The 23,746-nt window shown below is 57.9% G+C and overlaps 5 protein-coding genes across 5 annotated transcripts; 1 reads left to right on the forward strand and 4 right to left on the reverse strand.

The window, feature by feature from the left end:
- Nucleotides 1-2,117: 2,117 nt before the first annotated feature.
- Nucleotides 2,118-6,917, reverse strand: PLICBS_009469 (uncharacterized protein; the record flags this gene model as incomplete). The annotated part of the gene is made up of 11 exons (XM_065601638.1): nucleotides 2,118-2,248; nucleotides 2,312-2,776; nucleotides 2,844-3,332; nucleotides 3,386-3,706; nucleotides 3,765-4,226; nucleotides 4,305-4,691; nucleotides 4,756-5,220; nucleotides 5,287-5,661; nucleotides 5,727-6,101; nucleotides 6,164-6,550; nucleotides 6,611-6,917. The coding sequence occupies 11 exons, from the start codon at nucleotides 6,915-6,917 to the stop codon at nucleotides 2,118-2,120; spliced, it is 4,164 nt and encodes a 1,387-aa protein (XP_065457710.1).
- Nucleotides 6,918-9,421: 2,504 nt separating this feature from the next.
- On the forward strand, nucleotides 9,422-10,923 carry PLICBS_009470 (3-isopropylmalate dehydrogenase; the record flags this gene model as incomplete). Its single annotated transcript, XM_018325082.2, has 7 exons — nucleotides 9,422-9,472; nucleotides 9,533-9,553; nucleotides 9,608-9,679; nucleotides 9,780-10,374; nucleotides 10,438-10,554; nucleotides 10,617-10,651; nucleotides 10,723-10,923. 7 exons carry the CDS (start codon nucleotides 9,422-9,424, stop codon nucleotides 10,921-10,923), a joined length of 1,092 nt encoding a protein of 363 aa, XP_018176476.2.
- A 389-nt stretch (nucleotides 10,924-11,312) lies between these two features.
- On the reverse strand, nucleotides 11,313-12,441 carry PLICBS_009471 (uncharacterized protein; the record flags this gene model as incomplete). The annotated part of the gene is made up of 2 exons (XM_065601639.1): nucleotides 11,313-12,167; nucleotides 12,247-12,441. The coding sequence occupies 2 exons, from the start codon at nucleotides 12,439-12,441 to the stop codon at nucleotides 11,313-11,315; spliced, it is 1,050 nt and encodes a 349-aa protein (XP_065457711.1).
- A 1,718-nt stretch (nucleotides 12,442-14,159) lies between these two features.
- On the reverse strand, nucleotides 14,160-16,122 carry PLICBS_009472 (uncharacterized protein; the record flags this gene model as incomplete). Its single annotated transcript, XM_018325084.1, has 4 exons — nucleotides 14,160-14,434; nucleotides 14,492-14,689; nucleotides 14,740-14,894; nucleotides 14,948-16,122. 4 exons carry the CDS (start codon nucleotides 16,120-16,122, stop codon nucleotides 14,160-14,162), a joined length of 1,803 nt encoding a protein of 600 aa, XP_018176478.1.
- Nucleotides 16,123-21,970: 5,848 nt separating this feature from the next.
- Nucleotides 21,971-22,474, reverse strand: PLICBS_009473 (uncharacterized protein; the record flags this gene model as incomplete). Its single annotated transcript, XM_018325085.1, has 1 exon — nucleotides 21,971-22,474. The coding sequence occupies one exon, from the start codon at nucleotides 22,472-22,474 to the stop codon at nucleotides 21,971-21,973; it is 504 nt and encodes a 167-aa protein (XP_018176479.1).
- Nucleotides 22,475-23,746: the final 1,272 nt, after the last annotated feature.

Here is a 23,746-nt window from a genome sequence, read left to right on the forward strand (position 1 = left end):
TTACACTACCTGCAGCCGGACATTGGCCCCGTGCATACGCCGGACAAATTCGTCGTGACGGCCCACGTGTCCTGTCGAAACTGGCAAGCGACCGGTCTTGGACGCATCCGAAAGCTACTCTCGCATGCAGAAGGTCTCGCCCGAATCCTCATGAAATGGAATACACTTTTTAGTAGTGGTATAGACAGTGGCGTTCCCAACTGTATCTAGACGAATGAAGTCGTCCTTAGTGGTTCGGCCGCCGCCAAGCAAGTATCCAAACCACCGACGCAGAGGTGTGCCTGCGAAAGTTATTAGGACCCAATACTTGGTTTTAGTCTCATACAGCCTGCTGTCAGAAACTCACTGGAATGAGTGGCTATCGACGTGCAAGTAGCCTCTTCACAACATTTTTCAAGCACGTATCGAGCCCACGAATCCGCGTCATACTTGTCGAGGCTCGCCTTGTACATGTCACGCACCTGATTGTGTTGGGCGGGCACCCAGTTCAAGGGCTCCTCTAGATCCAGGCGTTCGAAGTTGCTCATCTCCTTGCTTATCAAAAGAGCCCTGCCGCCGTCGGCCTGTGACAGGGACGGGCTGTCTGCGGCGGCGAGGGCGGCGAGGGCCATGGCAGTGACTAGAGCAAAGTTGATCATGTTTCCTTTTGTCAAGATTGACAAGCTGTGGACTTCCCAGTAGTGTGTATTGGACTCTTCTTGCGACTCTGTGTGGCAGCGTGCTGTGTCTGTATGGGATACGAGCAGCTGGAGAGATGATCCTCGCGTTATTTATACCTGAAGCTCGTGGTCTCTTGACCGCCTCCTCGTCACGTCGCATGAACTCACCGTTCGAGTGAGAGAATTCCAAGACTGCCAAAGACTGGCCACGTCGTCGTCAGACCACGACCAGCCTCGGCGCATTGCTCGATCGTTGCGGTACTCCTGCGCAACAAGGCGCTCTGTCGTCAACCAAAGGCCGACAAATCATGCCGCCTACCTTGGCCCGTCACCTTGACGGCTGATCTCGACTAGACTGCACTGAGAGACGTTGGGCCTTTCAAGGTCTTCGAAGGCCAAGGACCTTTGCGTCCGGTTATCTATAACGTCAATGAGGCGAGTTCTCGCAACCAGCACCCCATTGAGGCGCTCTTGTTCATGCGCCGCGCGCCAGTTTGACGCGAAGGTGACCCATGCCTCACCCGGCCCATCATGCCACACTTGAAAACTCTGCGCCGTGAAGCATAAGACCCGTGTAAATAAAAATGCTACGAGGTAGACGTTTGTTGTCCCCTTTTCTCAACCCACGGCAGGCAAATATATCGGCACCCATGGTACTTGTGCGAAGGAGCGGAGAGAGCAATTGTTGGTGATCCTCAGGAACTGCCCGTTACGTTCCTAAGGGAAGAACGGGAGGCCGGCACGGGCCGCCTGGATGAACCGACTCAGCTGGGACCGGTTGGGTCCTCGAGCGGGCCCGCGCAGTGCAGCGCGTGTCACACAAGGGATGACGCAAGGGGGACTTACATGGTTCGGACGGGGCGAAGGGCTTGTCGCCGAGGCATAAACGACAGGGGGCTAGGAAGCAAGTGTTTGCAAGAAAAGAAAATGAGCCGAGAAAGACGCAACCACATGATGGTTTTCCCGCGCCAACTCAACTCGAAGTTTGCTACCACTGGTTCCCTCATGTTAGCATACGACTCAATTGAAAGCTCTCGCCGTGATTGAATGCCTTTCATACTTTTTTCAAACTGGCAGTGTTGCGGTGAGCGACTGGTAAGTGTGTGGCCAACGCGACGTAACAGAGCACCCCCCATCACGGTATAAACCATCACGACCAAGTCAATAAGGGTGGGGCAGAACGAGTATTTTCCTGCTATAACGGAGAGGCGTGACGAGCCCTTTGATCTGCGAGAGAGTAGCTTGCTCTCTTCAGACGTGCCTAATCTATCTAGTTTTGGTGACTCTGCCCCGCGCAATGTCCTCGTCAGTACACCCTTCCTCGTATATTCCGCAACTCACTACCCCCTTTCCCCCAATGCAGTAGCCAGACACGCCATAGATAATGCGGTGCTTGTCTGAGGCGATGAAGTAGGGGGTATAGTGGCGGTGGCGCGTTTTATGCGAGCAGCCGCGCTGCTACTCCGGTCTAGTATAGACGACGGACTGCTCGACCTTGTCTGAGCGCTCGTAGTCAGCCTGAGTGGTTTGAGCGCCGCCAAAGCAGTATCCGAGCCAGACCCTCCTGTCGGGGTCGCTAGGATAGAATCCTGTAACCCAACGATTAGCCGTTAATTTATGACACCCCCTGCGCTGGGCCGGAAGCAACTCACCGGCGTAGGTGACACTCGAAGTGCAGTCAGCATGCTTGGAGCAGATGCCGAGCACGAGTTCAGCCCACGAGTCCTCATCATACTCGGGAATCTCGCCTTCGGCGCCATCGAGGATCCCTCTCTGCCAGAGACGGTACCCCGGTTGCCAGTTGTGAGGCCAATCTAGTTCCAGGCGCTTAAAGTCGCTCTCGTCGCGCTGTTGCCACTCGTCACGGCCAGGCTGCTCGTACCCGTCACGGCGTTGCCACTGCTGTGGCCCGGGACGCTCAGTCTCATCGCGGCGTTGCTGCCACTGCTCGCGGCCGGGCTGTTGCTCCTGGCGGCGATGGGCCTGCCCCTCCTTGATGGTATAGACGACGGAATGCTGCACCCAGTCTAGGCGCTCGTAGTCGGCCTGCTTGGTTGGGCCGCCGTAGAAAAGCAGTCCGACCCAAACTCGCGTATTGGGACTCTCTGGGAGGAATCCTGGACCCTACCGTTAAGCAACAGTCTTACTTGCGTGGTGGCTTGCGCCGTAAAGAGGGAAACCCACCGGAGTATGAAATGGTCGAGTTGCAGTACGCCCACTGGAGGCATAGGTTGAGCACGAGTTCGGCCCACGAATCTTGATCATACAAGTCTAAGCTCGCGTGGGTCATGTCGATGACTCCGGTCATGAAAAGCCCCAGTCCAGGAGCCCAGTCGAGGGGCTGCTCCAGGTCTAGGCGCACAAAGTCACCCTTGTCGCGGGATTGCAACTGCTCGTGGCCGGTTCGCTGTTCCTGGTCTGGGCGGCGCAGGAAGTCTCTCGCATTGCGGGGTCCCCACGAATCGTCGCCCTGTTGCTGCTGTCGTTTCTCCAAATCACGTCGTTGAAACTGCTCGCGCTCGGGTTCCTCCTCGCGGCGGGGCTGCTTTTCCCCGATGGTGTAGATGACGGACTGGTCCACTCCGTCCCGACGGACGTAATCAGACTGGTTCGTGGGACCACCGCCAAAGCAATATCCGATCCAAGCCCTGTACTTGTGATCCTCTATGTAGTCTAGATCTCAATGTTCAGCTAGTGTAGTTCTGGCGGCACCCGGCACCACTCACCGGAATAGGAAGCCGTCGACGTGCAGATTGTTTGCTCCTTGGTGCATCGGTCGAGCACGTAGCTGGCCCACGACTCCGTATCATACTTATCAATAGCCGCTTGGTACCCGTCAAGGACCTGGTTGGGCCAGAGACGAGGGCCGGCTACCCAGTTGGACGGCTCCTCCAACTCCAAGCGCACAAACTTGGGCGTAGTGGAGATGGTGTAGACAATGGAGTGCTCAGACCAGTCTTCGCGGACGTAGTCAGCCTGGGTGGTTGGAGGGCCCCAAAAGCAATGACCGTACCAGGTCTTATTGGTTGTGACGTGTGGGAAGCTTCCTAGATACGCAAATGCTTAGCTATGGTCTCACAGGACCTGGTGCGTTAAGCAACTCACGGAGATATGAAGCCGTGGACGTGCACCCTGTAAACCTGGCGCAGTATGCAAGCGTGTATCGAGCGAATGATTCTGCATCGTACAAAGCCTCGTCCTCCGTGACTGATCCGATGCCGTGTGTACGTATGAGATCCGGGGAGGGCGTCCAGTTGAGGGGCTCATCGAGCTTCACACGCACAAAGTCGTCTACGTCGGCGAGCAGTTCGTGCTGCTGCTGGCGGCCGGACTGCTCCTCTTGCTTCCTGCGCACAAGGTCGCTCACATCGCGGCGTTGCCACTCCTCTTGCCCTGGTACCTGGCGCTGCCGCAGGTTGCGGCCGGGCTGCACCTCCTTGGCCTTGAGGGTGTAGGCAATGGTATACTCCACCCAGTCATAGCGCTGGTAGTCCGCCTGCGAGGTTGGGTTGCCACCAAAGCAGTGCCCAATCCAGACTCTGGGTGAGTCGGCCCAAGCGAAGATTCCTGGATCCCCAACGGTTAGCCTTACACGTCGGGTTCAGAGCCACCAGCAGCCCTACACCACAGCACGAGCTAACTCACTGAGGTAAGTAAGCGTCGACACGGACTGCTCGTACCCGTAAGAGCACCTGTTGAGCACGTAGTTGGCGAACGACTCCGCATCAGTATCGTTGAAGTCTGCGTAGAACATGGCAAGGGATTGCGACGCTAGAGCAGGCCCCTCGATCCAGCGAGTGGGATCAACGGGATCCTCGAACTCCACGCGCACGAAGTCTTCCGGAAGGTGGCCTTCAGGCCGCTCGTCGCGCCCGGGCTGCTCCTGCTTGACGGCAGAATCCTCGAGGGCAGTGGTGTAGGCAATAGAATGCGATACATCATCCGCGCGGTCATAGTCAGCCACCGTAGCCGGAGGGCCACCAAAGCAATAACCTTCCCAAAAGTAATTGACAGGGTCGAATCCGTCACTCGCTAAGAACCCCAAATATTTAGCTGATGCGTACGTTCAGGACACGCTCCGCTGTGGGCAACTCACTAAGGAGGGAAAACGTCGAGGTGGTGTTTGGGTGATCTACATTGCAATTGTCCATGACCCATCGAGAGAACGAATCCTGATTATACTTGTCCACGTAATTTCCGTAGTAGGTATCGAGGATGTTGTGTCCGAATATGAGGCCCTCGCCGGGTTCCCAGTTGAGGGGCTCCTCCAGCTGTACGCGTCTGTATTCTTTGATGCGGCGTAGGCTCTCGTCGCGGCCGGGTTGCTCGTGTTCATCTCGGCGTTGCCACTGCTCTTGCCCGGGGCGCCCGTTCCCATCCTGGCGCTGCCCCAGCTCGTGGCCGGCCTGCTCCCGCTTGACGGCACGAGAATTGACGCCGCTGGCATAGGCAATAGAATACTCGGCCCCCTCCCGGCGGACAAAGTCATCCGGGGCAGGCACGTGTTTGCCAAAACAAATTCCAAACCAGGCCTCTGTAGCAGGTTCGTCTGCGAGGGGCACTACATCCCAACTCATCAGCCTATCTGCTCTAAGGGCATACTATTAGTGACAGGAGAGTTACTCACGTAGCCAGGTAGCCGTCCCCGTCGCATCTGTATGCTTAGTAGTACACTCCGTGAGTACGTATAAGGCAAATGAATCCGCGTCGTAACTATCCCGGGTCTCTAGATATTGGTCGATAATGTATGTCAGGAGCTCTTCGCCGGGTACCCAATTGAGGGGTTCTGGCAGGTCCAGACGCACAAAGCCTTTAGCGTCGCGACGTTCGCTCTCCTCACGGCCGGGCTGCTCTCGCTTGACGGCAGGAGAATTAACGCCGCTAGAATAGGCAATAGAATACTCGACCCCGTCCCGGCGGACAAAGTCGTCCGGCGTAGCCACGTCTTTGCCGTAGCACCACCCAAACCAGTACTTCTTATCAGGTTCGTATGGGAGCTTCACTAAAACACAAATTATCAGCCTGCTGTTCTAGGGCACACTATCGGCAAGAGAAAGCGTAACTCACAGAGGTAGGTAGACGTCGCCGTGGTGTCTGGATACTTGGTGGTACACTTCGTGAGTACGTACGAGGCAAACGACTCCGCGTCGAATTGATCTTGGTCCGCTATAAATTCGCCAATAACGTGTGTTAGGAGTTCGTAACCGGGGACCCAATTGAGGGGCTCCTGCAGGTCCAGGCGCACAAAGCCTTTGACGTCCCGCCGTTCGCTCTCCTCGCGGCGAGGCTGCCCTCGCTTGACGGCACCATCATTGGCCTTGAGGGTATAGCCAATGGAGTACCCGGCTCCTAGTTCGCGTTCAAGGTCTGCCTGGGTAAGCGGACCCCCGCCAATGCAGTATCCTGTCCACCACAATCCCTCAGGATGGACTGCGGACTTTTCTGCCCGCCCGGCGTTTAGCACACGATTCCTGCTAGAGCACACTGCGCCGGGAGCAACTTACTAAGGACAGTGAAGGTAGCCGTGAGGTCGTCCGGGTGATCTTCAGTGCACAGCGAGAGCATGTCTTGGGCAAACGTTCCCGGATCGACGTACCAGCCCTCTGGCTTCTCGATAGACTCGAAGACTCTCGCCTCTAGGGCCAGGGTAGGTACCCAGTTGAAAGGTTTCTCTAGCTTGATAGGCACAAAGTCGTCCGGGGTGTGGCGTTTCTGCAACTGACTGTGGCTGGCCTGGTTCGCCCTGACTACCCGATCACTGATGATGTCGCTGGTATAGGCAATGGAGTGCTCGACTCCGGGCTGGCGGACAAAGTCCGCCGCGGTAGCCGGGGCTCCGCCAAAGCAGTATCCGTACCACCACTTTTGACCAGGCCTAGTTGGGTCGCTTGCTAATATCTCTAGCGGTTAGCCCGTGGCTGTTGGAGCATATTGCGTCGTGAGCAACTCACCGATGTAGGACAGCGTTGCCGTGGTGTTCTCATAAAATTCAGTGCACAAGTGGAGCGTGATCCGAGCCATCTCTTCTCCGTTATAAGTGTTGGGGTTTTCGATGAGAGAATCGAGAACTTCCCCCATGAGGCGCTCACTGGGTACCCAGTTGAGGGGCTCCTCCAGCTCCAGGCGCACAAATTCTTTGACGTCCTTGCGCCGCTCCTCTTCGTGGCCGGGCTGCTGCCACTCCCCCTGCGGGAAGGCCGTGCCCGTGCCGGCGAGTACGGCAGAGGTCACGCCGATAAGGGCGGTTGAAAACCTCATGTTGGGTTGGCGAGCTGTAACATGCACAGGAGGGAAGTGTTGCTTGGTCTCTTTGATGGAAACAGTTGGTGCTGTATGCTACCCAGTGTAGCTATCTGTGCTTGAGATGAGCAACTCCAGGGGTGGTTCTTAAGGTTATTTATACTTGGAATTATTGGATGTATTGTACGTGAAAAGACACAGCCCGCGGTTCCGTACCCTTCGTCATCTTATCGTAACAACTTACCAATGTCTATGTGAGGGGGAAGGTGTTCGCGACAGTTGCAAAAGACTGATCACCGCCGCTCGTCGTCGTCAGGCCACGGCGGTGCTTCGCTGTAACCCTCAAACATGTATATGCAATGTTTATTTCACGTGAAAAACGACGCCTGTCCCCACAACTCGCCGTATCCCCAGCCATTGACGGCCTATATACGCCATGCTTGTCGAGTTGCCACCTTGACCCGGGGCCTCGAACGGCCAGTCTCGACCGGAATAGTCGGGCGATGCTGAGCTTTAGAGTTTCGAGAGAGACGAGAAACGAGAAAACTGTCACCTGTGGGCTCGTATCATGTTATGCAGAAGAGCTTGCAGTCGGCAGGCAAACGTGGAGTTGAGCCTGCACGGTCATGCAATCAATATGTGATCATGCCGACTCATGCGAGAAGACCACTGGCACCAGACCCAAGTCTCTCAAAGCTGTGTTACTCCATACATAGTATGTTAACGCTGCAGCGAGAGGAGACCTTTGCAAATACAACGGTCCTGTTGACATGGGTGTTAGTCAATGCCTTGCACAGGCGAATTAGAAAGTAGCGAAGGGTGAGTTGTTGGTTCGCGGACTCAGGGGCATCTCCATTCCTTCCTGGAAAGCGAAAATCCGGCCCGGCCCGCCCAAGCGAAGCGAGTCAGCCGAGGCCTGTTGGCTTGGTAAAGTTCAATGAATGGGGTTGGATTGTTGGGATGGCACATCACGTCACACAAACATCAGATACGAAGTATGCAAGGAGCACTTGCATGAGGTTCGTTCGGAGTCGAGAGGCCCCGCGCTGGGACCCATCGCCAAGGGACGACGACACGGAGTTATGCTTATTTTCGTACGAGCCGAGAAGACCAAATATAAAATCACTGCATGTCTCCGCCCGCGATGCTACCGGGTCCGCATATGGTTTGTTGGTGCATAGGATGGGATGTAAACGAACGCAAGACTATACAGCATAATGACACAAAGCGCTGTTACGCCCACGGAATTCGGGTCCATGGGAAGTGCCGCCGCTTTAGGTGGTCTCGACAGTGGGAGCAGGCAGCCGCACGATCTGGCCAGGCGCTAATCCACATGGAAGGCCAAACCCTTTGCCCAACACACTGCGGTGCTCGCCTGCGTCCTTCATCTTCTCGCAACCAGACAGCGAGAGTCCATTTCTTGACACCACCAAACTGGACGGGAACGGATAGGACAAGCGCCATAGGCTGGCGCTAACAAGCCAGTCGCTCCGCTCGCCCTGTTCCAGCCTTCATCCACTTCCATTCCCCACCTCACTTACATCGCTTGCAGCGACCTCTCGCGGCGCCGGCCAAAACGCCCACAACCGTTACTGGACAACGCAACAACTGGCACACTGCACATCATGCCGATGTCCTCAAATAACTCATTCAATGCGAGAAAGAAAATAGTACGGTCACGACAGCCTGCTCCTCTCAGCGCCAGACAGCGTTCTGCGCTCCGCAAGCAACCCTTGGATACGCGATATCCTAAGCCTGATTACGCCGATACAACTAAGATTAACACCGCACGGATAGTAAGCAAGTAGAGAATATGCTAATAACTTATAGGTAGGAAGAATTCCATTACCCATAGGTAGTCAGATATTACTGTAACAGTTGGGCGCCATACATGCCGGGGTCCAGCTGGAAGTCTCACGTGACGCGGCGCGCTCGGGGACATTTTCCCAGCGATTCGCTGGCGCACCGCCAATTGAGCCCTCCAAGTTCAGACAGTGGCATCCGCAGCCATTTTATACAGCTATTGCCTCTCTTGCCTGACTGAACCCTAGATAGTCGTGCGGTCGTTACAAGTATAGCGCTTTAAGGAGTAGTCGTTAGATAGAGGTAATTACAGGCCGGTAGGAAAACGTTACGGCTATGTGCATATGTATGAGATCATATGCATCTTAATTGCCCTTATGTGCTCCTGCTCTGTACATCACCTTCCTTCCTTTCTTGGATTGAAGCTCTGGGTTGACGCAGGCTGAAGCTTCGTCCCTCTCCGACCTCGGCAGGTGAGTGGGGTGGGGCCTCTGCCGAGATCGGCTAGGGGGGGAGGGGAGGAGGGGCGGGGCACGAGTTGCGCTGCCAGCTGAAGCATGCCGCTTCGAACGAGCAAGCTGTCCCCGACTTCGCTCTCCTTCGGAATAGCTCTAAACTTTCTGACTTTCTCCGTCGGACCTCCTGCCTCCCACCTCGTCTTCCACCCATTCAAGACGGACCCTTCTTTGGACGAACTCCGTCGGACAAGTATCGCAACCATGGCGGAACACAACATTGTTGTTTTTGCGGGCGACCACTGCGGCCCAGAGGTGACTTGACTACCCCCGAGCGTTCTAGACGGAGAGAGGCTGACTTTGGTCAATTGATAGGTTATTGCCGAGGCAATCAAGGTACGAGTCTGGTATTTGCGACCTTCAATTGAGCACGTCTGACGCAGGATTCAGGTCATCAAGACGGTCGAGGAGCTGAGCCCGACTGCTGGCAAATTCAATCTGCAGCACCACCTGCTCGGAGGGGTAAGTCGTCCCCCCCCCCCCCCCCCCCGACGACGGATCACACGGGCCCAAAAGACATCCACGAGAGAAGTCTCTTGCTAACCTCGGTGTTTCTCCCCAGTGCTCCATCGACCAGACCGGCAACCCCCTCACGGACGAGGCCCTCGCCGCCGCCAAAGCCGCCCATGCCGTGCTCCTCGGCGCCATCGGCGGCCCGGAATGGGGCACCGGCGCCGTCCGCCCGGAGCAGGGCCTCCTAAGGCTGCGCAGTGAGATGTGCGCCTATGGAAACCTCCGTCCCTGCTTCTTCGCGTCCGACGCCCTCGTCGAGTCCTCCCCCCTGAAGTCGTCCGTCTGCCGCGGCATCGACATGATGTTGGTCCGGGAGTTGACCTCGGGCCTGTATTTCGGAGAGCGAAAGGAGTACGATGGGCATGATGCGTTCGACACTACCGTTTACACGAAACCAGAAGTCGAGCGTATCGCGCGCATGGGCGGCTACCTGGCCAGGACGAGAGGAGACTCGCGGGTCATCTCGCTAGACAAGGCAAACGTGCTGGCGACAAGCAGACTCTGGCGCAGTGTGGTTGACGAGGTCTTCAAGAACGAGTTCCCTGATCTCAAGGTCGAGCATCAGCTTATTGACAGCGCGGCCATGATCATGGTCAAGAACCCGAGGCAGCTGAATGGCGTCATGATAGCGCCCAACTTGGCAGGTGAGCGAGGCCCCCTTATCCACCTCGTCCACGTCGAAGGCGATTTAGCTAACGAGTTTGCAGGGGATATTCTCAGCGACGAGGCGAGCGCCATAGCTGGAAGCATAGGGCTCCTCCCGAGCGCGAGTCTCTGCGGGATTCCAAGCTCTCCAGTGTCTGCTATCTATGAACCGATTCATGGTGCGATTCCTATCCTCCACTCGAGCCCTCATGTAGACATCAGTTGCTGACGCAGATGACAGGTAGCGCGCCGGACATATCAGGGAAAGGGATTGTCGTACGTCAAGACCCTGTTTCGGGCGATTCCTATCCATTCGCTGCAAGTACAGAGCTGACATCTATTTCCAGAACCCCATTGGCACCATCCTTTCCGTGGCCATGATGTTCCGGTACTCTCTGAATCTCGCCCACGAGGCGAAGATCGTCGAGGACGCGGTCCGCGCCGCCATCGACGCCGGGCTGAGAACCAAGGACATGGGCGGCAGCACGGGCACTGCCGAAGCAGGAGATGCCATCGTTGCTGAGCTGGTCAAGATTCTCAAGGCGTGAGATATCTGAACGCGAAAAAGGAGAATGGACGGAGAGGTTGAAAGGGGAAAATAGGGGTGGAGGGGTGGAAGACTTGAAGAAAATAGTGGCTGTGAAGCGGAATGAGCCGAGGGCAGAAGTGGTGGAGAACAACAGTGGTTGGCATAAAAGTTGTTGAGGCGCAGCTTTTATCAAGTATTAAGGAGGGATCCTAAACATACAAGGAAAAGCCACATGAACAGAGGACAATGCAAGTGGGTAGCCGTTGCGTGTTCAACGCAGGGTGTCGTCTACTTTCCATCCTGAGCAGAGCAAAGTAACTTGGTGCGTGGCCTTGATACTGAGTCAACCGGTGCATGGCATGGCATGGGTCCTGACTCCTGAGTGAGTTGACCAACCAACTCCCTAACTTAGTAGGTGGCATTGAGGCGCATGTCCATGTACTCGCTCGCGTTGATGGGCTCGTACTTCTTTGGGCGGTCGGGCCCCCAGCAGCCGGGGACGCAGTCGATGGTGCGGTGGCCGTCGGCGCCGACAAAGTAGGGGATGGAGTAGCGCTCGCGCGTCATGCGCGGGCGGCCGGGCTCGACGTCGCGCTCGTCGACGGGCGGGGTGCGCACGTGGTGCAGCGTGGAGCGCAGCTCGTCGTTGCTCCAGCGCATGAGGAAGTCACCGATGTTGACGACGACGGTGCCGGGGATGTACGGCGCGGGCGTGAACCCCCCCTTTCCCTCGACCGTCTCGACCTCGAGCCCGCCGACCTCGTCCTGGAAGAGCATCGTGACGGTGCCAAAGTCGGTGTGCGCGCCGATGCAGTCGACCTTTCCCTTGGCGAGCAGCTCCTCCTCGATGGGCGGGTAGTGCAGCAGGCGGATCTGGTTGCTCCTGTCGCGGTGGTAGTCGACGAAGTAGTCGGCGTCGAGGCCCATGCCGACGGCGATGGCGCGCAGCAGGCGCAGCTCGAGGCGGTAGCACGCGTCGAAGAAGAGGGCGAAGAAGGCGCGGAAGCCCGGCAGGACGTGCTCGGCGGGCATGATGTTGCGGAGGCGCTCCTCGTGCTCGCCGCCCATCTCAAAGGACTCCTTGCAGTCGGGGACGCTGCGCTCGCGCGCGATGCCCTCGGCGTCGAAGACGTTTTGCGACACCTTTTCGCGCCCGACGCCCGAGTAGCCCCGGTGGTACCAGCCCTCGGCCGGGTGCGGCACCTTGTCCTTTTCGCTCTGCGGCAGGGCGAAGAACTTGCGGCTCTTTTGCCCGTCCCCCCCCTCTCAAGTTAGCTGATGTGTGAATCTCTCTGGCCCGGTGATGGAGGGCATGGACAACACGAGGGGGCAGCAGACGCACCCATTCAAAGGCCTCGTCGACTATCTCCTGCGGCACGCCATGGTTCTTGATGTACGCGAAGCCGGCGTTCTTGAAGGCCTGGTACACCTCGTTGCCGGCCTGGGCGTACTGGTCTGGCTGCGCGTCGTCGGACAGGAGCGGCGCAAAGTCGATGATGGGGATGCCGACGTGCTTGTCGTCGGCCGCGACGGTCATGGTCACCCGCGAGGTTTGTGCGGCAGGGAGTTTCAAAGCCGTGAGAGTCAAGACGCAAATCCAATCCAATTAATTAATCATGCGGTCGCGGCAGGCGTCCGGGACGTTGGGCTGCGGTTGTGACACTTTATTGCGATGCCGTGATGTAAGCTGCAACGTGCGCTGCCTTCGGAGTTTATCTTACAAGTTGGGTTGGAGGCGCTCGACCCCCCGACCCGAGACTGTGAGAGAAACTAATAACCCTACGTTAGTACCCGAGGGCGCCATGGATCAGGTCTCCTGCGTCACCACCACTACCTTACCTGGGCATCACCTTCCCGCTGGCAAAAAGGCGCCACCACGCGCGCGTGCCCGTGCCGACGAGCGGATTACCAAGAAACAACCCAATCGGCGTTGACGGTAATCTACGAGCCACTTGTTAGCCAAATGCAAGCCCCGCCGTGCGCCACGACCCGTCCATCCCGTCTGTCCCAGGTCGGGTCGGAATTCGTCGTCGTCCTTCCGCGTGGCCTGCATTGCATTGCATGCATGCGTCGCGACCTGCAGCGTCGTCGAGTTGGCCGACGACCACCCTTTCGTGGCGGCCGTGGCTTCTTCCCCGACTCTCCTCCTCAGGCCCGTCCAGCGAGACACCCATTGAAGCAGACCTCTTCCTCTCGATTCATTGCATCACGGCTTCGACTCGTCGACGACACTCCCGCCATCAGCCATTCCCCTCCCCCTCCCCCACTTACCCCTCTCCACAATCCAAGAGTGCAAATCCTCCGCGGCCCACATCGCCACACCCAAAATTGATCGACACCTCCCGAGCCGTGGCGCTCTTGAGCGGGGTTCCCATTGATGCGTATTATGTGAACCACTTATTGGTCTGCTCTACGTACCAGCCAGCCTTGGTCCACCACATCGCCTCGCTCAAAAGGGACAGGCATCAGGCAATCAGGCAAGACGCGCCCTGCCAGTTGCCCGACACGCCGCTTTCATGGCCGCCATCGTCGGTAAACTGCCTCGAGTTCGCCGGCTCCTCGTCGCGGACGCGCGCGTGCGACGGCATCCACCACGACCGTGCCAGCATATCGCGAGGATGCCACAGCACCGGTACACACGCTTTGTGCATTGTCCGCCCGACGAGTACTGTATTGTAGCACCATCTGCCGATGCACTAGTACGCACGCCCTGTGCTTTGTCCGCCCAACAAGGAGCACCATCTGCCGATTTTCTATTGTGACCTGTTGGTGCAACGCACGCGCCAGTCCAACTCATCGGCTGTACGTCCTCGACAAGCCACACTTCGCCGGTCGCTTTGTTGTCGCAGATACATTTGGAGTACCATACTAGCACCGGCCCTTGAGCCTAATGCACTCGCCATCAACTGCCAAGGTAGTCGTTAACCGACGCGGTGCTATGCTATACACGTTTGATCAAGCACTCGTAGAACATCGCCAATGGCGACGTGGCTCGGCCGACTTCGGCATGTCGAAGCATAACCGCAACGTCAAGGGTGGTATGCCAACTGTCAAAAGAGCTCTACCCCGTCGCGGTGCTAGAAAGAGTCGTTAGCTATCCGGCTTCATTCAGGCCGTGCAAGCACAGGCACAGACGCGAGGCAGGCCGAACATACCTTGTATTTGAGGTTCGGCGCCTCTCATCACTATCTGAGCACGTTTGCGCTCGTGCCAACATCCAAGAAAGTCTGGGTATCGCGTGAAACTAAGGAATCCTTATATTTGGACCCCCGAAAGCGTAATCTCCCTGAGGTCTGTTGACCCTGAGCTCATAATTCGTGACGCCTGCGTGAAGAGCGTGTCCATCCGCAACACGACAGGGCGTAGTAGGGCAACGGCATCCTCGTTGCTCGCAATTCCACGCAACCGCTTGAGCGACGTGTGTACGCTCTCTAGTAGCCTAAACGTCGACTGCACCTCATCTGGTGTCGGAGCCGTGAGAAAGAGGTATACGAGGAAGTTGCCGCTGAGAACCAGATGTGACCGAGCATCTATAGTTGTAAGCAATTGTCGCACTTGAGGCGTACAGTCCAGCATCGACTACTTACGCGCGCCCCAGAAGCCATGTAGGCACCGAGAGTTGATGCTCTCGATGAAATCCGCGAATATCTGAAAGTCGGCTACCGCCCTGTCAAAGTAGCGGCGAAGGGCCGATGACGGGTCGCGCTTTGCGGCCATGCTCACAGGCCACATCAGCGAGCGGTACAACAGCGTCTTCACGGCAAAGTAAGCAAGATGGAGCGATGCTGTAACATGTCAGTCGCGCGCCTCGAGAGTCAAGTCTCGTTCAACTGACCAATGTTGCTCGATCCAGGAGCGGAAATGATGTTCGTCCTGCCAAGGCAGCTCGGCAGCAAAGACAGCCAGGTTTCCAGAGCTCTTTGTATGTGCAGTAGCCTCGTTTCTCGGGCGGTGTGGTCGCTGGAGGATTCTTTGTATGACTTGTCGGAGCTGGCATTCAAACTTAGCGACAAAAGCACTCACAGTAGCGAGCCATGACTTACTAGGAAAAGTCCAAAAGGTCGTGGAGTATGTGGGTGAGCTTGATGGCCTCGACAAAGCGAGCGCTCGCTGTGATATTGGGGGAGAAGCTTGACGGGTCCACGAGGTATTTCAAGTGGTCCTCGACGTCCTCGTCAATCGACAGTTCATCTATTTGTGGTGGCGCGGTGGTAAAGGAGCTTCTGTGTATGTGAGGCGGGTTCCCGTGGCAAACAGATGACCAGACATCTGTCATGTACGCTGCGTACCACAGTCGCCTCCGAAGACTCTTTTCCCATGGTGCGATGCTCCAAAGCTGGGGCTCTCGATGCAGGCCGACCATCTGCGCCGACGCAACGGCTGACGAGGACAGCACCCAGGTCCTCGGCGTTTCCATGGTATAGGTGTGTCCAGGTCTCTCATGAACGAGAAGTAGAGATGCCTGCAGGTTCCACAGGTTTGGCGCGTGATATTCTCTGTGTAGAGCGTAGTGAGCCTGTTCGAGGAGCGTCCGCAGGTCGAGGGCCAGAACCCCGTGATGTGAGCTCGGATCGTGGTGCCAGAATGTCGCACCGAGGGCGTAGACCACACCACGCAACGAGGCGGGGATGGACAACTTATCCCTCGCATATGCTCGAAGAAAGCGGGCCTTGGAGACGATGCAATTGGCGGGATGGACGTGCTGGAAGTAGAGTGAGACCAGCCTTGGGCCGTGCCGCCCGGCAAGCGCCTCGATGGAGTCCGATGCCATACCCTTGGCAAGGTTGTCATGCGGGATGAAGTCGTCCATGACTATATTGAAGTGCACGGGAGGCTCGCCCTGCAGGGGATTCCCTGCAAAGACCTGTACGACGCCGGCATCCACCTTGTTGGTCTCATTGACGATGACGGAGCGGAATGAGGCAAGCAGATCTGTGTCTTGCTCGCCTGCTAGGCCGATGCAGTGAGCGTGCCTCCTCTCACCGTCCTCCAGGGTCAGGACAGAGGGGTCGCGTGACCCGTGGGCGGGATCGGGACGATAGGCCTCAGGCGGCGGCGCACTTGCTACAGGTTTCTCGGAGAACTCGCTACCGTGGTCACTCGGATTTGTCTGAGGTGACGGCAGGACGGCAGCAGCGTCGGGGCCGTAGCCTTCGGACGTGCTCTGGCTGTGCCGGCCGCGGTGCGGCACCTCGGCAGTGAGGGCCGGTCCCGGCATGCTGTGTGACGTGAAGGAGGCAGCGCTGCCGGTGACGGTGGAGGGCCCTGCGTCAACGCCGTCCCGGGCAACCAGGCTCTCGGGACTCAATGCGACCTCGGGACGACCTGGCCTTTTCCGAGCCGGAGGTGACCTCTGGCTGGCTTCACAGGGGATGCCTCGCGACTCGCAGAAGCGGCCTATTCGCGGGGGGAGGGCGGTCAGACGAGAACGAACAGTACTAAGCGCGAGAAAGAGATGGGGACACGAGAGTACAGGGCCAAGCGGCATGAGAGACACAAAGAAGGAAGACTGACATGGCGGAGACGTCTCGATGATGCAGGCCGTCTTGCGGCGGCGGCAGGCGTCGCAGGGTCTGCTCTTGCGGCTTCGCCACTGCCTGGCGCCGCCAAACTCGGATCGGACCCTGAAGGCGGGCCTGTGCGAGAAGGCTTCGACGTCGTCGGAGGACTGTGAGGCCATGAGGCGCGGGCTCCGTGGGCCTGGCAGGCCCGGCCGAGTGAGGGTCTGGTGCGTGCGCGCGGTGTGTCAGTAGTGGTCAAGGCAGGCGGGAGATTTACCCGGGGCTTGCATGAGCTACAGCGATTAGCCGCGAGAGTCGGTCTGGCAGCCGGATTGATGGCTGGAGATCTGGGGGGAGGGAGCCACCAGATCTTGGGCCGAGAAAAGGTGGGCGGCGCGCGGCTCCCGATTGACGGCGGGCGCGCGCGGATGTGGGGGAGGGAGTACGAGGAGTGGTGACAGACAGGCTGGAGAAATTGAGATTTGAGATTTCGACGCGCGACAGCGTGTGGGCGGTTTTGATTGATCGATTGATTGCCTGCCCTGCCTGGCCTGGCCGGGCCGGGCTGTGCGGGGACTGACGATTGATGAAGATTGACGCGCAGCCGATCCCGCAACAACCCCTGGAACGTGTTGGCCAGAGCAATGGTTGGCGGCGGCGGCGGCGGCGACTTTTGCCCGCCCGTGCGTCCGTCCGTCCGCCCGGTCCGTGCGAGATCTGTGTGTGTAAGGTTGTTGGTTGGTGGTGCAGGCGCTGCCGCGCTGCTGCCGCGATGCTCAGGGATCTCTCTCCCTCTCTCTCTCTCTCTCTTTCAACGATGGAATCGTGCTGGTCGTCTCCAAGGCAGTCTGGACACCTCACCTTCCAAGTGCCTAGTGCCGCTTCGTCGGTCGGCGCACACCGGTCGGTCTCCGCCCCCGGCTGTCGGTGGCTGGCGCGAAATTCGCAGGCTTGGCGGTCGCACGAGCGTGCCGCGATCTGTCAAAACTTTGGAGAGGATGCTGTGCGCCTTCCTCTCGCCGGCTCATGAACTCGCAAAGTCGAGATGATGGCCTCAGGCGCAGACACGTGCTGGTAAATGTACAATTCCAAAGTCTCAAGTAACTTAGCACCTTACCTCGCGGAGTTTCGGTCAGTCCCTGGGGCAGTCGCTCCGTCAGACGCACTTGCCTGTTCCGGAGCCACGGCGTGCCCCCCCGCGATTGCCTCCATGAGTCGTGACAAATTATGACGCTACATATATTCCATCCTCCTCCACCAACAACATAGGCTTCGTCCGTTCATCACTCCTGTCGCTGTACGGCTCCGACATCTCCATCCCTTCATCTACGGAAAATACCCGACCCTTGCCTGGTCCAGCCCCCGTCCGCGACCTCGGCAAGGGCCGTTGCGTCTCTCGCCCATCGTTGACCGCCGCGTAAATTCCGCCCTTTCCTTCCCAACAAGGCAGCCGCACAAGAGTCGTCAACTCTCTTTCGAGACCCTGACCCTGCACGAAACTGCACTCACGTCGCCGTCCGGTGATCTGTCCTGTGCGATTGGCACGCGGGGTATTTAGATGACGTGAGCGCTATCTAGGATCGGGCCGGGGATCCCCTGCCACCGAAGACGTCTCCGCGACATCACAGCTCCAGACCGGCTCGGCCCCTCACAGCTCAGCCGTCTGCAAACGCGAACTCAGTGCTGCTCATCCTTTCTGAAGAAGCTTCTCGTCCGGTCTCGGGGCGATCTGTACGCCAGTGCCAGACCGAAAGCCCCGGGTTGCGTGATATCCTCGGTTCTCGGAGTTCTGCCTGATTGATGCCATCTCTGCAAAGCCCAACCTAACAAGTAGCAACAGTCGCGCGTCGTCATCCTGTGTTTCGTGCGGAGTGTTCCGCAACGCCACGCGGGTTCTCGGCCGCGTTGCCAGCAATCCCTGTCCGCAGTTGTTGTGTCTTGAACGATTTTGAGCGACTTGCGCGTCGCTTTGCGAGGCTCGCCAGCATTGACATCTCGCAACTGAAACCTTCTTACTCAGTAGATGCAGGCAACTCTGTCTCTTCGACGTACAGCGTGCGAGACGTCGATGCTAGTGGGCTCCCGTCAGATAATGTTTTGGTACCGACATTGCGACAATGGAGGGGTTCACAATGTAGTCTCGTCACTGTCACTCAAGGGTCCAAAAGGAGGCGAACGCGCAAGGGATTGCCGTTGATTTTTGCTTTGTGAAGTTTTACTCTTACAGCTAACGTCTTGTGAGACTGTGATGAGCTACGGGCTCATGGACAAGGGCTTCGGAGAGGCATGTCACCCGCGTTAGTCGTAGGCACTCAGCGTTTCATTCAGACAAGAGTCTGTGATGATAGCATCGAAGGATACAGATATTACACGCAAGAGGCTTCGTGAGGCTTTTGCAAATGCATCGTGATTGAGTATGTGCACGTATGAGTTTTCTCATGCGACGGCTGCTTCTTTCGGCTCATCGCCATCCTATGAGGCTGTAACACGCTGTTGGCAACTGCAAGAAGCATCCAACTCGGCTATAATTACTCCGTTTGCGCGAGGATCAGTCTTGTGCGCTTCCGAAGCATCTAGATCATGCACATGAACCAAAGTCTATACACACTGCCGTCGCTTCCCTTGCAGGCCACTTGTGAATCGAGACTGGAATTCTCAGACATGTAACGACATGAAGGCCGCAGCAGCAGGTCGCAGACAGACTCGGTTGCGCGCGGCATTTCTTTTCACCGTCCAACCAACGTTGAACCAACAGCATTGTCAGGGATAATAGGCTTCTCTCCTGCTTGGGAGGATCTGATCTGTCATCCGCGCCTTCACCGGCTCCGTGTGGTGCATCTCCGCCCCGTTTCGTGTGTGCATACCCGGCAGTTGAAGGAGGCTTCTCGGAGGGCGGGCGGGCGCGCTTCTCCCGCCGCCTCGGCATGCCAAGTAAGCTTTCAGCTGTAGAAACCCTGTTCTTCACCGTCGGGTGTTACTAGACGCAGCTCACAGCGTTGGTCCAGAGGACGGCAGAAGGAGCCAGGCAGGGTAATGAAGAACTCGGGTGGTCTAATGTTGCGCCGCGCCACGTATGGTATTTTGGAATACCTGGGCGGAGGAGATTCGGCCACATTCGAACCCAACGCGCGCACGCACTCGAGACTTGGCTCGACTAGTGCTATGGCTCGGGAGGTCTCCGTCAGGAGGCAACAGCTTCAGACGGTCTCACTATAGTGTTCTCACGACAGATATATCGGAGCTTCCACCCGGGAACATCGCCGAGATACGGCTTGGCAGCCAACTCAAGACGCTTACCACACACACCGAATACGCTTGAACGGTTTCCCACCTTGTTCGTTGCTGAGACGCATCTGCAGCACGGCTTGTTGTCCGAGCCGCACGGCCATCATTGGCCCCGATGGCTCACTTTGATACCACCCCCAAGTCCTCTGGTTTGGTGATACGGCTGACTATATTGATAGCAGGCCGAGATATACAAAACACCATTCCAGGGACGAAGCCATGGCGGCAGACAATGCAACGGCGTAGATAGATGCCCTCGTCTGGCACGCTCGTCCCACCGCGCGAGTCAAGCAGAACCTGCTGCGACGCAATGACGAGACGACATACCCGCACCATCTCATGCACGTGGCTGCCAACCACCGTCCCCTGACGTTTTGTGCGCCCACCGCCGTGACATGACCATCACAATCTCCCTCTTCGCTGGTGCCTACATAGTATGTAGAAACTTGCAGAAAAGCCGTTTCTCCTGCATGATGCACATACACAACGCGGGCGGGCTGGGCGCACATGCGCATGGCGGGCCAGACTGCTACGCTATCTGCATTGTGCACCATCACGTCGCGGAACTCGAGAGACCGTGACGACTGATGACGAAGACGTCGAGATGACTGGCTCTTCACATGAGAGGAATTGCGCAGATATGGTCTCGTCACGTACGTCGTGCGTGGTACGCATTGCCATCGTGATTCCTCCCGCACGCCCACAAGCAGCGTACGTGCGCATAGCACCTCCACGCCCGAGTCACGGCCGATGCACAGGTACACACATCCAACTTGATACTCTCTCTCCCCCTCTCACAGCCGCGTCGCCATTCCCCCTCCTCCAGCTCCTCGTCCTCGTCCTCGTCCGAGCGCGAGCGCATGCGCATGCGCATGCGCCCTGCAGTACGCTCCCCCCAAAAACCGTCCCAACCAACGCACGTCGTCAAAACAAGGTACAGTAGCCGCTTCTCGCACAAGCCGCCCGGGCCCGCCGCCGCCCGCCGCCATCGCCAGACGGCGCTGCTCGGCGACAGGGGTTGCGCGCCGCGCGCGTTCGTCGTGCCTGAGCTAGCTACAGAACTAAGGTCCCTGGATGATTGGCACGATCCGCACAATCAGCGCTTGGCGCATGCGCGTGCCCGACTGACATCCATGGATCTGCCCACGGGCCGCCCGCTGGAGATCAGATGGGATTTAAGGGGGGGGGAAAGTCAAGCGCGCGCGCGCGTGCGTTGGATCTGCATCGGGCCCAGCCGCTCCGCAAGGGTCAATCAAAGCACAAGATCTACGTACTGTACAAGGATTAGAGAGAAGAGAGGGGAAACACGAGATCTGCTATCTTGATTGACAGCAGTACCGTAAAACTTTACTGAAAAACGAGATATAAACAGTCGGGATGTCGGCGGGGTTCGCGCGGTCGCTGGTGCTTCGGGGTGGTAAAACTGCCGTCGGCCGAGGTGTCACGTTCACGCGGTATTAGTGCTGTTTACTGCCCAAGCGTACGAAATGCGGTTGACGTGCAGGCAGGGGGTTCAAATATCCTGTTGTGCCTGTCTCGCAGTAGGCCCGGGCGGCTGGCAGCAGCGCCCGCGGACGGGCCCGAGACACGACAGCAGGCCATGTCTCTGCCGGCGCACGTGGCGCGCAACGACTCGACGGGGTCAGCCAAGACATTTGCACGACCTGAACAAGCTCAGGCAACTTTTTTCACATCTGCGATCCCATGGCATGAGCATTCGTGTGAAGATGTTGGTTGTTCCCAATGGTGGGAGTGGTAGTTTGTCTATTTTCCGCTTTGTGCGTGATCCCAAGTCTATGTGTCCAAATCGCGGTGAAAGGTTTGTATAAAGTATGTACATGAAGATGGGGTATATAGTCTCCTCCAAAAAAGCACCAAAATGTTTGTTGAGAATGAGCGTAAGAAGGTCCAAAAGTATGAACGATTGCCAGCTTCGAGAACCGGGGCTCAAGACGCAGTGGCCTCGAGGCGGTCGACGAATCTGTGGTGGAGAGAGATTGGTTTGCACCAGGCCCCTTAACAAATGACCCCAAGTTCCGGGGGTTTGCGCCTGTTACCCGCAAAGTGTGCTATGTCCTTGTTGTCCCATGTCCCATTTTACCTCGGGTCCGTTGCAGACTCGCGAGGGGTATCTCAGGTGTCCAGCATCTTCTTTTTGTCGTATCATCATGATTGTATTCCCTTTCGCCGAAAAAAGTGGGCGGCGCTCAGCGCCGTGGTGAAAAAGGAGAGAAGATGGCACGCCCAGGCGCCGATCTAGCGGCGAAGCGCGGGGCGCGCTTACTTGGCAAAGTTGAGACCGGTGGAGCCGGAGCCGAGCGTGGTGATCAGCTCGGTCTCGGAGGTGACCTTGGTCTGGACGTCGTCGGGAAGCCAGTAGGCGTTGTCGCAGGGGAAGACCTCGCAGCCAGACATGGGCTGCTGAGACTTGGCGGGCCACATCTGCTTGACGTTGTCGTGGTCCTTGGGGTCGACAATGGCGGAGACGTCGAAGTAGGTCTGGCCGTTCCAGCCACCGAAGTTGAACTCGGCGAGCATGCCGGGGACGTTTTCCGCGCCCTCCTGGACAGCGTAGGCGTTGCCAATCCACTCATCAGGGAACTCGACACGCGTCTTCTCGGCGTTGCTGACCTTGATGGGCTCGATCTCCTTGTAGCCGTTGCCGGCGTTGGGAGTGAAGTAGATCATGCGGGTCTTGCTGTCCAGGGTCCAGAAGGTGACGCCGGCGGCGTTGGCGACGGCCGCGGTGGCGGCGAGGGCCAGAGCAGAGGCAGCGAAATGCATCTTGGAAGGTTGCGTGGTGGTAAGAAAGATTGTGGTTGTGGTTATGTCAGGAGTCGTGAAGAGACTGTATAGTGGTCAGACGGGCCGTGCCGCTGTGAATACTCGTTGCTTTCAAGGAATGAAGAAGCGTAAGAGCTTGAATGAAGGAGTGATAGTCCGAAGACAGAGAAAGACTGGTGGGACAAAAATGACTGTTGCGCAAGAAGAGATCCATCGCGGCTGCGGAGGGAAGGGGAGGGCCGCTTTATAACCAAGGGCGCTTGGGGGGGAATCTGGGGGCCAATGCAGCCGGGCCCTCGGGAGATGGCGTGGCACGGACAGATTTTGCAAAAAGAATTGTCTCGTGGGTCACTAGAAGCACGCAGAGGTAGTTCGAGAACCGTCCGAGTGGTGGAATCAAGGGACTGGAGCAGCGTGGTACCTGGGCGCCGGGCCGGCAACACCACCAGCGGCGCAAGGACTAACGTTGGCAAGGCACGGCGGCATGGCCAGGGCTGTGTGGAGCCGCCCCCCTGTGGGCTTCGACGTTTCCCTCTCTCCCAAAGGACTGGGTCAGTCATGTCGTGTTGTGTCGTGCTGGCCGTCAGCGGTGGTGGTGGTGGGTCGGGTGGCCAGAGCAGCGGCGGGCGCTGGTGGCGGTTTCGTCGCGATGGGCCCCCGAGGTTTCTTTGTCGCAACGCCCGATACTCAGTTGGGAAGTCGGCTGCCGCGTGGTGGACAATGGGGCCTTTGGTGCCGTGGCCCTTAGTCGCGCTCGAGGCCGCCACATTGCCAGTGGCGCGCGCGTTGCCGTTTGGCCAGCGAGGTCTGGCGCACGAGTTGGCGCCGGCGGTCCGTCCCCGCCAGGAACAGAGTTTGGCATCGGCTCTTGGTCCGCTTGGCCCAGAGTCATTCGCGCACGCTCCTCCGCAAAGAGGCGCCTACCGCAAACCCCTTTCTTCGCTACTGTTTCGCTGAGTAGTTGCTTCGGCTTGGCGCGTGACTCGTCCGTCTGGAGAAGGACGGCATGAAAAAACTGACATTGACAGCGGCCTGTTGTGTGCCTGACAGCGGAAGTGGGGGAAGTGCTCCTCAGCCGGGCCAGGGCTTTCCGTGGTTTCAGGGGGGTCCCCGGCTGGTGCGCGGCGCCGCGGCGGCATCGACGGCAAGCCGGAAGAACGGATCCTATCCACGGGTACCCATGGACGCCATTGGGAACGGACAACATTGCACCGCTGGGGCGCGGCAAACCCTAGTCGAAAGGCCTTGTTTTCTCCATCAAAACGGGCCTCG

Source organism: Purpureocillium lilacinum (assembly GCF_023168085.1).
Source record: "Purpureocillium lilacinum CBS 284.36 DNA, scaffold_7, whole genome shotgun sequence".
NCBI classification, from domain to species: domain Eukaryota; kingdom Fungi; phylum Ascomycota; class Sordariomycetes; order Hypocreales; family Ophiocordycipitaceae; genus Purpureocillium; species Purpureocillium lilacinum.